Raw genomic sequence first — 14,045 nt, forward strand, 5'->3', positions numbered from 1 at the left:
ATGACTTTCCACATGGGTGAGAGAAGCAAATTAAAATAGGATTTTATAGTAGCTTCTCAATGCTAATTGCAATCCTCCTTTCCAGTTTCTGATTGTGCGGAATAAAAGGTTCTCAATTTTCTCCCTCAATCAGAGCACACAAGAGCTTTCTGCAGTATCTGCATGGCCAAAGATCAAATACAACAGCAATCAATAATTCCATATTTGACAGCAAATCATTGTAAATAACCAAAAGAAAACTGCTTTTATTTGAAAAGGAGTAACAGAGTTCAGCATAAAGGGTGAAATTCACTGCATTTAATGTCAGCACTCAAGAAGTCACAGCTATCAAGCTGGTCAAAAAGAGAGAGCTATCTACAAAGAACTATTTGTTGACCTTTGTCTTAAAATGGGAAGAATTGCTTTTTGGGAGGGATCTGGAGAGAGTATTGGTGATTCTCTCCTCTTTTAGAGGAATAATGGCTCTTGAGATACATACTACATACAGTGCCCGTATATAAAGAAGACATAAATGGTACATTTTAAAGTTGAAAAGGAAAACAGAGGTTTTTTTAGATACCAAGATTTCTTAAATATTGTTTAGATTTAGATAGAATTTATTCTAGAAAGGCATTAAAACATAATCTGAACCCCACATCTGCTAGTATTTTGTCCTAACCACCTTCCTATTTAAAAACATATCCCTGCTATATTGTTTACACTTTTTGTGCCATTGATTCTTGCCAGGTTCTTCTGTATTAGAGTGACAGGCTCTATATTAAAAGCAGCAATACTGCTACATTTAGAAAGCCAGGAATTGAATGAAATCAATAATAGCCAAGCTTATTGGAGCACCTTATCATAAAACTCAAGACTTCACTGAATGAACATGGCATTTTTCTTCAAAATCTGGATGGCTGCTTGGAGAAAGACAATAGAAACGAACCATTCAGGTGAACATTTCACTTCTTAAGTTGCTATAGAACTAGGCAGGTAGCTCACTGAAGCAAAATGATAATTAAAAAAGCAAAACTCTCACAATACAGAAAATCTCCTGCTCTTTTTTTTTTTCTTTTCCCCAAGCCAGTACAATTTCTGAAGCCTCCTATATAAAGGAGCACACACCGAAGACTTACTTTGCTTTGAGTGTTTCCTCTTGGAAATTCCACTGAGGGTCTTCTACTAGCTGCAGTTCTCGTAAAACACTCCCTGGCTTGTAAGCTGCATTGATCACCATGCTCAGAACCTATTGAGACATAAAACCAACAACACTGATGGATTTAAAAGCAATCCTTTACCACGCTCCCTCGTACTATATAAGCAGGAGAAGCGTACAGATGCCAATTTATGTTCAAGGACGCACAAGACAAGTGCTAGATGCAATGATAAGATGTCCCAGATTGAATCAATGTGCCAAACGTTGTGGATGACACTTCGGTATGATACCATGACTGCATTAAATGCTGCTGGCCAACCCCAAAGATCTCCCATTAAAGGAACGCCAGTGTTATTCCTTGAGACAGGCCTCCTCACCCAAAGCAGGTTCCATTCCCTGCATCCACAGTGGCTCAATTTAGTAAAAAATGAAATTATCTCTGATGGCTCAGCCAGGGCCAAAGTCACATGGGGGCTACACACTGAACACTAAATGCGAAACTCACGTACTTAAGGTTGGCAGAACACTTAAGCATCTGAGTGCTGCATGCCTTGACGGTATTAACGGAATATTAATGAGGTCTACACAAAAAGAGTTTGCAGGAGGTGTGCCTGAAACCCAGTATGTGTCCACTCCTTACAATAAAACACATGTGCCAATCCATTTAATCCAAAGTGTTTGAGAATAAAAATAATTCCTACTATTCGCTCAGAGGATCCAAGCCTTAATAGCCTACACTTGGCCTAAAGAGATAAATACAAGAAAAACAAATCTCTTAATAGCACCAGATCATGTGTTTGAATACTCTGTATTGTACGCCCATGAATGACTCCACAATGAATCTGGATTGGTTTTGATATAAATTAGCTCTTTACCTAATGCCTGCTCTTAATTCTTCAGGGCCCTCAAATGATTTCAGTATGATAAGCATTAAGTTTCCCTAGCACCCATGTTTTTCATGAAAAACTGACCAGGTCATATTGCAAAGAGCAACGAGTTTATATTAACATTTTTTTCTTCTTTTCCTTTTTTATGTTTTTCTTTAATAAGCCAGCAATCTAATGATTTGCTGGCATTTGGAAAACCTTGATGGGTGGATCATTTTCAGGCAAGGGCTTTAATTCATGTCGCATCGTACCATGTAAAACAGAAGTGGTTTGAGTAGCCTGTCTAGATTATTTAATACATGCAAAATTTAATTTATCGTTGGTCCCTTGGATAAACAACCGGAACCAGTCATCAAAAAGATGTAATTAGAGACACTTAAAGCAATGCCTACTAACAGGAGCCAATGCCTTATGCAGCTCTGATCACCTGCACATCTCAAAGCGCCCTATGAGCACACTCATCTCACACAAGGGGAAACTAGAATACAGATTTACCCACAGTTCTCCATCTGGCTCCTAGCTTGTCACACAACCTGAGATTCCCAAGGGCTTTGATTCCCAAGAAAACAAAAGAAAGCTTCTGAGCAACTCCATCCAGTTGCTCATTCACATCTTTTCTCATTTGCTACTCACCACACAAACAGATGCAGCACTGGTATCCAAAACAGATACCGAGACCCAATGCAGGAAAGCCAAAAGTGGGTTTTCAAATAAACACAAAGTAAACGGGTGGCTCCCATGCTCATTCATAACTCATGTGTTCCCCTCCTGATCTGCAAATCCAGAGGGTTATTTACCACCTCATCAGGTGTCTGGTGGGGACGGTCTCCTTCAGCATACTTTGACTCCCACCCTGTTTGCTGGTGAAAGAGCCAGGAGCAGAAAGCAGGGGGTTCTTCCACACCAATTCCCATAAACAGTGCTGCCCTGATCCTTTATCAGTGCAATGGTGTTTGTATGAGTTGTCAAAACAGTTAGGAAGTGAGCAAGAAAAGAAAATCCCACCCTGCAAATAACTGTTTGGCACTGCCTGAGCATTATCCTGGACACCTAATCAACTCCAGCCCTGCAAAGAAAACACAATGCCAGTACTTCTCTCAAAGGTCGCTTGTCATCACCAGGACTCTTGCTAAACTTCTAAACACAGTTTTCAAATGAGTGTTTTGTAAGAGGAGTCATTTCCCTTTAACTGAAGATATTTTTTTTATTTATTTAAAAAAAAGCATTAGCTCTTACCCTTCTTGTATCTCAAATTTAAGTCACTGGGTCTGGCATTTTACAGTGCAGCAGGAGTCCATTGCCACATTAAATATGTTACCTTCTAACAACATTCTCTCTTAATATTACACACTGCTAAACACTAGGAAAAAAATATTACTTTTATTCTTGCACAAAAATTAACTGGGATTAAAGGAAAAACGGTGAAGAAACCTAGACCATTTTCCAGCTTTCTCTGGAGATGGAAAGTCCCTTCACCCACATCAGATGGGTTAAATTTGAATCTGATTCACCAAATTCCCTTTTGCTGTAGTGTGAATACTGCGAGGTTTTGGTAGTTTATTTTCAAGCCCTCTCCATCAAGCAAGGTTTGGGTAGAGCAAGCCATGCCTTGGAGCAGGATGGATGAGACAACACCAGCCTTTGCTACTATGCATCTATGAAGTTTTATTTTGCTACTGCTGAACTTTCAGAGTCAAATAGGTGGAAGTCACATTGGTGAGCATGATCATGCAGCAACATCATGAGCCTCTGCCCAACCTTATAAGCACCATGTCTGGAAGTGTCTGATGCCACTGGGTACTTCGGCATCTTTCTTCCTATCAGAGATTGGTGGGATTTGCAAATTTCCCATCACTCGACCCCTCTTCATTGACGATCACAATCCTGGATGAAGCTTTCTGAGGAAATATCACTAATGAGGTGATATCACAAAACAGCACTATGCCTCTTCTCCTCTTCAAGAGCCCTACAACCAGCATCCTTCTGGGGAGAAACTCAATATCCTCCTCTGTCTGAGATGTGAGCCCACTTCTACCTAACAGGAGAGACCCTAATTCCCAGGCTAGCCTCAGACCAAACAGTAAGAAGTTGTTTTGTTTTACTTGGAATAATGATGTGTCTGTGTGGCAGAGAAAGAAGAGCTATTTGATTCTCTCATTAAATGATAAAGCATTTAAAACTGAGCTTTTGCCATAGTCAAGGGGGTAGCATTCAAGTGGTGACATGCTTATGACAGTCTATGACATTTCAAAAATACAAATGGCCAGATCCTAAGTTGGAGGATGTACTATAGATGAGTTGACTTCCATGGAGCAGTCTTGAGGGCAGTGTAAGTGAACTCTCTTGTATAAATACAGTTTATATCTTTCTAGACTATAAAAGATTTTTGCTATCCCAACACAATGTCTTATAACTAATGATAACACCATCAACGTGACTCAATCATACACCTAAGGCTCAGTACAAGCTATGTAATTTTCTGAGCACCATGATTTAATTATGCAAATTTCTCCTAAGAAGTCACGCTGTGCAGAAAAATAAAATAAAATAAAAATTCAAGTTGCAGAATGTAATAGCATTCTTTCACAAATGCTGGCTCATTTTTCCTGTTTGCATCAGTGGCAAACGCTAACAGTCATGCTACCTTTAAGTCCATTTTCATCTAAATAGAAAAAGAGCAAAGTGTCTTAAAAATAGTAATAGCAGTAAGCAATGAGGTTAATTAATCTTTACAGCATATTTCCTTAAGATATGGTGGGTTATAGATCATCCGAAGTCTTAAAAAAGACATCTCATTATGTTTTACAGTGTTGCTGTGGTAAGTTGCTGGCATAGATAGAAGAACAGTTTGGTATTTTTAGATATTTTGCCCCAAGAACTGTATCTGTAGCTGACAGTGTGTTTATTTTAATTTAACTTAAAGTTAGTATTTATTACATATCTTAGCTACTACACAGCCACTACTTTCCAGCCCAGATGCAGCTGTTGGATGGCAGCAGTTGATGTCTCCACTGTCTCTTGGCTCCCAGTCTCAACTTCTTTTCCAAACAAGAATCTCAGGAATGAGATAAACTTTGAAGCTGATGTTAAACAACAGGCACTAACACACTCACTTGCCTCTTGGGGTGAAGGAAGCCACAATAAACCAAAGACTTGTGCTGGCACCAGGAGTAATGAACCACCAGGCTTTAAGAAGGATGAGGTATCATCCAGGCTTTGCATGGATGCAAGGATACATATGCAGTAACAAACACAGAACTAAAGCCAGTATTTTTGATCAAACTACAAAATACATTGTAATTGCCCTCAAAATTTTAGAGAAATCTTGCTCAATGGGGGCCATTCTGGGTGGTACCTTAGCAGCTTCCTCATTGCAGAGCTCACAACCTCTGCATCCAATGCTGGGGCAAAGCAAGTGGGCAGAAATCAAGGGTATGCCTGTTGTGCTGGAAAAGAGGTGTTACACAAATGCAAACCTATCCATGCTGCTTCTCTCCCAGCACCCAGGTGAGAATGGCCCAGATAATTCAACTAGAAGTAGGAGGTCCTAGTCCACACTACGAGGGTATCTCCCAACTTCGTTTAGACCAGAGCCAAGCAGTACTCATCCACAGCTATCTCATTATTTGTGTACTGAATGGTAGCAACAATTTATTTGGAGCTGGATCCAGAATGATGTTTCACTGATGGATGTAAAGAGGGGACATGACTTTGGGGGAAAAGATGGCTCAGGAGCAGCATGAATCCCATTTGTGTTGAATTTTTTTGATATATCCCTCATGGTCAAGTGCAGAGGAAGGCAGGGGATGGTGAGCCACTTGCTCAGCACCCAGCCAGGAGCAAGGTCTCCCACCACCTGGTACTAACGGAGAGAGGACATCTGCTCTCTCCTTGTTTTAGGGAATCCAGGCCAGGGAATGGGGCAGGAGATGGTTATTCAGCTGTTTTCAGTCTGGGGTTTTCATCAGTGTCAAACACAACATCATCTCTATCACAGAGACTGCTGCCCACTGTGAACTAGCTCATGTCTGGCATAGGTTCAAATTTTAACTAGAACATCTCTAAAGGCAGAGGGCTGTGGCTGGAGACCAGGGTGATTTAAAAGGCTCCCACCAGACTGCTGATGTATCTGTTCTTCCTTCATAGCTGTTGTTTGGGGTTGTCTTTCCCACGCTCCCCTGTGTGTTGCCAGAGTAAAGCCCATGTATAATTTATCTATTCCAGACAAGTTATGCTGATGCATAATTTACAATGGCCTGTAATTCTCCTATATAGTGAGACAGAGATAATTATAATGCATTTGCATTTTCTGGGCCATGTCATCAGTGGGTATAAAGCCAGACAAAGCCATCAAGCTCGGTACTGAGACTGGGCTTGGAGGGATAGGGACCTTTGTGAGCTGTGCAGCTCTGGAGAGCCTTGTGGCTGTGGGTTTGGGGTGGAGGAGATATCTCCTGCACTGCTCTCAGCACTCAGCTCTGCAATCCTTTTAGGTGCTCTGGTAGCTGATAAGATATTCAGTGGTAGGTACATTTTCCTTGCTGCCTCTTGCCTCCTCCAGCTGCTTGTGTATACCCATCCTCACTGCTGCCCATGGTTCTCTGAGCTGCTGACACCTCTCTTGTCTTGGCAGCTGCTGATAGGAACCAGGTGTATTTCCCCTACAGCAACACCCCGAATGCCTTCTCTTCACCCCTTCCAGAACCCAGACCTGGTCCCCATAGACCTAATGAGCTTGAATTATCTTCAAAATACCACCAAGAAACACCGGGACGTTGCCATGGTCCTGCTCTTTGGGAATCATTTATGCCTCCAAAAGTAAGATGCTCATGTCTTGTTGACACTGCTATTTGCTCCTTCAGCAAGGAATTCTACAAGAAGTCAGAGAAACTGGATTTCATAGAAAACTTCGGTTGGTTTCCACAGTCAGTAATAGGACCCATTCTTGAGGAATTTGGAGAAGCTGGTGTTAGTCTACACAACAAAGCCCTGAGACATGAGGGGAGGACCTGGCAGAAGCTTTGCACTACTTACATTTTCAAAATCCAAATTCCAGGAGGAGAGGGGGAAGAAACGTTAGCATACCCACTAGCTGTGGATGCCTCATGTTTCCCCCATGTTGCTTTTTCATTGCCTGGTTTTCAAGTAGCAGCAGATTGCTAACGCTCCTCACCAGCACACCACCGCGGACTGGCTTTCAAATTTGGCAGCTGTCAACTTGTGCTCTGCAACCACTTTATCCTGCTTTCTGCTGAGGGCTATTTTTGATTTGCATTTTTTGCAGATCCAAGTGTCCCACCTGCATAAGCAGCTGGATTATTGGGCTCTCTTCGTGGCCTGTTTTTTTAACCATGTGAGACAACTGGCAGTGATGCCGTGTTTAGTTAAAGCAGCGTACAGAGGCAAGCAGGGATTGAGGACATGGGAGTCACTCTACAGTACAGAACAAGCATGTTTTCAAATCTGGTGGGTGATTTGGGAGGAATCTCACATTTCAGGTGTTTCTGCCAAGGGATGAAATCCATCTCACTTCAGACAACTTAAACCTCCTCACTGAGCTGGGCACTGAGGGTCTTAAAAATACATCAGACAGACGGAGCCCTGAAGGTTCCCCTGCCTTTCCTCTGCAGGCAGAGGGAGCTCAGATCCACATCAAGTGGGGTTCATGTAGGTACAGACAAGAAAGCTGGAAGACCTAGATTACTGGAAGACCCCAGTCAAGTTGAAATAGTGCCCACAGGACCAATGGCACCCTGCTTATCCAACAGGACCATCTTGTCCTCTCCCACTTGAAGTCATCCTGTCTCACATCTGTATATGGACGGTACACCAGTGGAAGCTGGGCACACCACAGCTTCCACTCAGCACATCACACACACACCCATGCTTAACTTTCTGTCCTGTTTCACGTTGAATCCCAATGATCTGAGTTCCATAAGACCATGGTCACACATACAAAGGTGTCCCCCATGCCAAATCTGATGGCTCAATAGTAGCGTGGATGCTGCGTTGCTTGTGCCAGGAGAAACAGGTTGATGGCTACAACCACAGAGGTCCTCTTCAGGGACAGCTCTGGCCAGAACATTAATTCTCTTGCACAGCAGCCACAGTTAGATGAAACTTGCTCCCAACCAAGAAAACTCCCCATGTTTCAGAAATGTCTCCTCTCGTGTTAAAACCCCCAATGCATGCACATACCCCAACTTCCCAAGCTTGTGTTTTCAACCTGTGGAAGCTGCCACAGCATTCCAGCACAATTTTAGATACTTCCTTAGTAAATTCTGGGCCCAGCAACCCACGACCCACGTTTTCCCCTGAAGTCCTCCCAAAAGATAGCTGAGCCATACCTCTTTAAGGACCAGCACGCACTTGCCAGGCCCGACAGACTGAGGTAGCTCTGCTATTCTGCCTTTGTTTAAATATGGACCTGAGAAGCAGCGGTGGTTGATGTAGAGCTGGGGGCAGCAGTATCTCCCATTGATGGTGCCTGCAAGGAGAAAGTGTCGTTGATGTGTGTGTACACTTTGGGAAAATAAAACAAGGGTTCTTCTTCTTCCTCCACGATGGGAGAAGGAGGAGAAATAAAATGGGGGTCATAAAAAGTCTTCCCTAAGATGGAAGGTAGAGAAGCTTCTGCTACTCGAATTCATTCAACACAGGAAGATTAATTGCTTTTAATGGTAACTAATACAGCTGCACACCCTACTGCATGGAGAATCAGGAAGGGATTTCATTCATAATATGACCCGAGGCTCTTTCATAACTCATATCGCAGATGAACCCGAGCAACTCAATTGCAGCATGCTGTGAAGGGAACATGTTAGTTGCTTCTGACCAGGCATGTAATCAGCTCAAGGAGAAAATTCAGGTGAAGGGCTCCACAATCCCTGTTTAGCTACCCTCCAACCCAGTAAGAACTTGGGTACTATTCCCCTGAAATGACACAGGTCTAACGAGCAGTTTTCTGTATCTGGGCTAATCATCCTGGGCTCCTTTACAGCCCATGAAGAGAAGCAGACACTTCCAGACACCATCCAAATGGCTGTCCACAATAGCTTAGATGATCATACCCAAAAAGAGCTCATTTGACCACATCTGATTATGGCAGAGAGCTGGGCTGTTGGCTCAGATACTGATATGTGTCCTATAGACATATGAAATAAAGTGAATTAAATCCTGCCCTTCCTGCAGTGTCTCCACAATTAACTGAATGAATATTGTACTCTCGGTGCCTCCCACCACCACTAAATGGGAGATAAATTTACCTTTAGCAGAAGTAGCAGCCATACCACATGGTCATGATGCTAACACTGGGACACATTAAGCCCTGGTGTAAGCAATTTAATAGATGCCAATTAGAAAGCCACATCCATCTCCACCAGAGCTTCTGGCCCTAACATCATCAGCTGAAACGGGCAAGTTGTAGGAGAACCTCAATAAACCCAGCAAGACACAGCATTCCCACGCAGAGGACTGGACCCTTGCATATTGTACATCTGAGACTCCCTGCACTGCCTCGTAGGTCTGCGCCCCCTGAGGATGTGGTCCTATCTCCCCACCCATACGACACACACACTCCGTTTTTGGGGTTGTCCCCCTCCATAAAGGCAACGGACCCTTGAGATCCCTCTGGTGTCAAGCAGCCTTACCTGTTGTGTCTGGCTGAGGAACCGGGCAGAGGTCATGAGGTATTTTCTCAACAGGCACTGTGGATGGTAACCTGTTAAAGAGCAATTTGGAGTATTGATTAGGGTTAAATGGGTCAGAACCAGCCTTCAGGCTGGACCATGAAACACACCACCATCTGCCTGGAGTGAGGACTGGAGATGCATCAAACGCAACCCTGCTTCCACACATTTTATCATAGCCCAGAACCTGCATATTGCAGAAGAAGGAGCCAGACTGGCCTGTCCTCCAGAAATGCACCCCAGTCCGTGAGCTTTAGCCCTTTGGACTGCAAATATTCACATTCAAGTCCTTTAAATTCTAGTGTCTGGGAACTGGAAGGGTTAGACGGGGAAATGCTCTCCTGGTGCACGCCTGTCCTACCCAGGTATTCCTTACTGGCCTTCAGGCACTGGATATGCCTGCACAGTCCCAGCTAGCAAAAATTTCTTTTACGTAGACTTTCTAATATGTTCACAAATATTCTAGATTTAAAGGAATTCCATTGCAACTATGCTGCAGTATCTGGGTGGCACTGAGCAAACTCACTCAGATGCTGTGTGTTATTTCCCCTGGAAGACCTGATGAATCACCATAAAAAATATCACCTTAAAAAAAACAAAAACTTACTGCTTTTCTGGTTGCACAACTGCAACTCTTCTCTTCCTTCGCACTGCAAAAATGAAGCAAGAATTAGTTTCGTACTCTTCTGTCCTATAAAATACACCCATAATGCATAAAAAGCCGTATAAATGCACTGACTATAACACAATGAAATGGTACTTAATTACTATCACCATCTTTTCCTAGTATTTTTAAGTAAGTCACTACATCATTAAAATCTGCTTTAAAGATGTAATAATACATTTAATCCTTCCTCTGGAATGCTAATATTGTGTTTTATGGGATCAATATAAAAAAATTAAATAAAAACACAAATATTTTTCCATACAGAAACACATATGGATAAGATTACATTTTACAAGCATGATTACCTCCAGCATAATTTATCCCTAGCTATAAATTGCGATAAGGCTGCATAATGTTGCCATAGCAGTATTCTCCCAAATTAGGCCCTAGCTGCCTGATTTTTAACTTAAGCATATTTAACTCCTCAAAAGGGCTGACACATTTTTAAATTTGCGTTTCAGATGTTAATTAATGTAAACAGCAAGGCTAATTTTTCATCTGGTGGCTTGAGATCAGGGTTGAATAGTTTCTGCAAGGAACAGAACAACACCAAGCCACTAGGCACTTATGAACCGCCTTCAAACGTGAATGGAAAGGAAAGAAATCAGTCTTAATATGCACTGGAGGTAGGACAAAACACTGTGGGCTTGCTTGTGCCAAGAGAGATTTAAGTTAAACACTAGGAAAATCCCTGGACTCATAAGGGCAGTGAAATAGCAGGATAGATACCCTGGGAAGGTGGAGAAGATCCATGGTAAGAGGCCAGTAGACATTTCTCAATTTAGGTAAAGCTGTGTTGGATTCAGAGTGCCAGGATAGCCTCTTTATGTCCCTCCAGGCCTATACTTCACGGTTATTTTGTTTTTTTCTCAATTTGAGGTCCTGTGTCCTTAATTCACTCAGTTGCCTAACTGAACTCAGCTCAGCACAACAAAACTTGGTTTCTCTTTGACAACCCTACTGCAAACCCACAAGCCACACTGTGCAATCCCAAACCACAAAATGGCCTTTCCCAGTGCTAACCATCCCATTTTTAGAAAGACTGATCACACAGACAAGTACAAATGATGTAATAGCAGTGCTGCAGCATCTAATTAGATTTATTACTGTTTATTACAGTATGCTTGCAGGCTGGTTACTAGTCCTCTAGTTAGGTTGGTAGTTTCAAGAATTGGATTACAGGCTGAATCCAAACTCCCTGATAAAACTGTTGATACAATATCTGTTCTGCTTGAGGTTTCTATATACTTACAAACAGCTTTGTGTGGTGGAGTTAGGTTATAAGCATTCGCTTCACACCAGCCAACTGGGAAAATGTCCATAGACTCTACATCAACTATATACTCTGGAGAGGGCATCTGTAAACCTATAAACACAAATTTATAATGAAATTTGGACATGAGCTCAGAGCCACTCAAGCATTCATCACAAACCAAGGGAAGCAAATGATGGAACACGTAAAAATAAATCTGCTTCCCTGCATCAAAATCAGGCATCATTTCATCTTCAATTTTGCAAAGACAGCGATGATAAGGCTGTTGCATTTACAGTGAAATGTGATACTGGAGAAAACCCACATTAAGAGCACACTAGGGGTGTGTAGTGAAGCAGCCAAAAGCCAGTGAGGTTAAACACGCATGACTTTCCCGAACAAGACAGCCTGACTGATCCATTGGCTCTCTCGTAGAGTTGCACGAGCAAAGTAGCAGAAGGACAGTTGGGTGCTTACTCTTACTGGTAAGAGCATGCACATGGGATATAACATAATGGCAGCTAACGTGATAGGCCTTTATGCCCCAATGCTCCCCTGAAGCTTTTCTGCGTAGTTCTGCCCTCGAGCCACTGTTTTTAAAGGTGGGAGACGGCCATTCATCTGCCTAGAGGTACCATGAATACCCCTAATGCTCCTCACAGCACATGAAACTTGAGCTGATCACCAACAAGGCAACATAAAAACCCTAAATGGGATAGATGCACTAAGATCTCTGACATAGCACTGGCTCCAAATTCTCACGGGAAATTTCCACCTAAAGCCAATCTCTTCCAGCTTGGTTACTATGTCTCCTTCAGAAGACACTCGCCTGTCTTGGTTTATTTGGGTCTCACTCAAAGCCCACTGGAAATATTCCCACTAACTTTGAGGTCTTTCAGAAACAACTCCGGGCCCTGTGTCAAGACACCATTTAACGACTCCAATTCAACTCCATCTGTGCTCGTACAGCCTCATCAGCAAGTTCCTGCCCCTCTGCCATTTCCACGCTAGGACCAGCACCAGCATGAGATCATCTCCTAATAAAACAGACCAAAGGATTAGCAGCTTCCCCTGCAGCATCCTCACTTCTGCATCTGTTACAGCATCTTTGCCTCCTGCTTAGTGCAGCAGCGTTTGGCTGCGCTCAGCTAGATGACTACGGGGAGCTTCCCACTAATGAATGTTCATCAAGGGTTTGCAGTGTAATTGAAACAGTAATTGAACTTTGTGATGGGAATGGCATCAAGACTGAGTTGCAGCACTTGGATTGGTTTTGTCTCTAGCAATAAACTTGCTGTGTTTTTGAGAGTGTGAGGTTGTACTGAAAACCAAAGGAAGCAGGAAATTGGTGCTAGTGTTTAGAATGGTGGAGAAAAAACTAAAACTAAAAATAAAAAAGCAGTCACATTGTCTGCATAAATTCATGGATGCCTTCGTGGTATTCCTCTGAGCCCTGCATTGTGCTCATGCATCATACCTTGAAGATCTGGTCTCCTTCACCAGCATGCAGGGAAGGGAAGAAGAAAAGATGAAGCCACACAATGCAGGATGCAGCCTGGCATCCCCTGGACAAACATTTACCTCCACAAAGAAATACCAAATGGTCACAGCTCAGTTTGAACCTGACAGAAGATACACTCTCCAGGGTGCAAAACATTTCCACCCAATGCCACAAACCCAGCCAAGGATCAGATGTGAGAACTGCTGAAGTCAGAGGCGAGACACTCACAAGGTGAGCCAGCAATGGATCGAGTCATAAATAGAGCAAGAGATCAACACACTGAAATTTCAACTGACCTGGGAAAATCTACTGTTTTAATGACCGTAACTGTCCTATGGTGTTATTCTGATTCAATAACTGAATCAGAGGTACCTTCCTGCTCACAAACAATATATGTGGCATGAAAACTGTTTTTACCAGCTGCAGCTGCCCTGACGAGCAAGAAAGCACCACAATGTCTGTTCTGCTGCAACACCACTATTCTTCTTGTAAGACATAATCACAGCTATTCTGGTCTCACTTGCACTGTTCTTCCCTTTGGCAATCAATAATCCTGCCTTCCACTTCCGACATCTCACTGCTTCATTTGGACTAACTCGTGTAAATGGAAACCAGCTTGTTTGGAACTCATTAGTTTCATCTGCTGCATTTTACGCTGCCATCTTGCTAGACCGAGAAATGTCCGTGAGACTTGAGAGGTTAAATAGAAAAACAGGGAACAGGGAGATTGGAAATAGGGTGAGGAAAATTTCCATCTCCCATTATAAATCTTATAGGATAGGCAGAATAGTGCAGCAACTCTGGAAAACCATCCGAGGGAAAATTATGGAACACCTCTCTGGAGTAGCGATTAACAGGAGAGTTTTCCTTAAATTCCCAGTGTGTGCAGAGAGTGTACATTATTACTTGTATAAA

General features: G+C 42.7%; 1 protein-coding gene across 4 annotated transcripts in view; it reads right to left on the reverse strand.

The window, feature by feature from the left end:
• The window catches only part of SFMBT2 (Scm like with four mbt domains 2), a 117,897-nt gene that overhangs the window by 20,892 nt on the left and 82,960 nt on the right, over positions 1–14,045 (reverse strand). For all 4 annotated transcript variants that reach the window (XM_080577364.1, XM_080577363.1, XM_080577365.1 and 1 more), the window contains 5 exons: positions 11,630–11,743; positions 10,318–10,360; positions 9,672–9,742; positions 8,370–8,509; positions 1,116–1,225 (listed from right to left, as the gene is read on the reverse strand). In XM_080577364.1, the coding sequence (XP_080433490.1) occupies positions 1,116–1,225; positions 8,370–8,509; positions 9,672–9,742; positions 10,318–10,360; positions 11,630–11,743 (478 nt within the window). The remainder of the gene's footprint in view (positions 1–1,115; positions 1,226–8,369; positions 8,510–9,671; positions 9,743–10,317; positions 10,361–11,629; positions 11,744–14,045) is intronic.

This window comes from Anser brachyrhynchus (genome assembly GCF_964034855.1).
Source record: "Anser brachyrhynchus genome assembly, chromosome: 1".
NCBI classification, from domain to species: Eukaryota; Metazoa; Chordata; class Aves; order Anseriformes; family Anatidae; genus Anser; species Anser brachyrhynchus.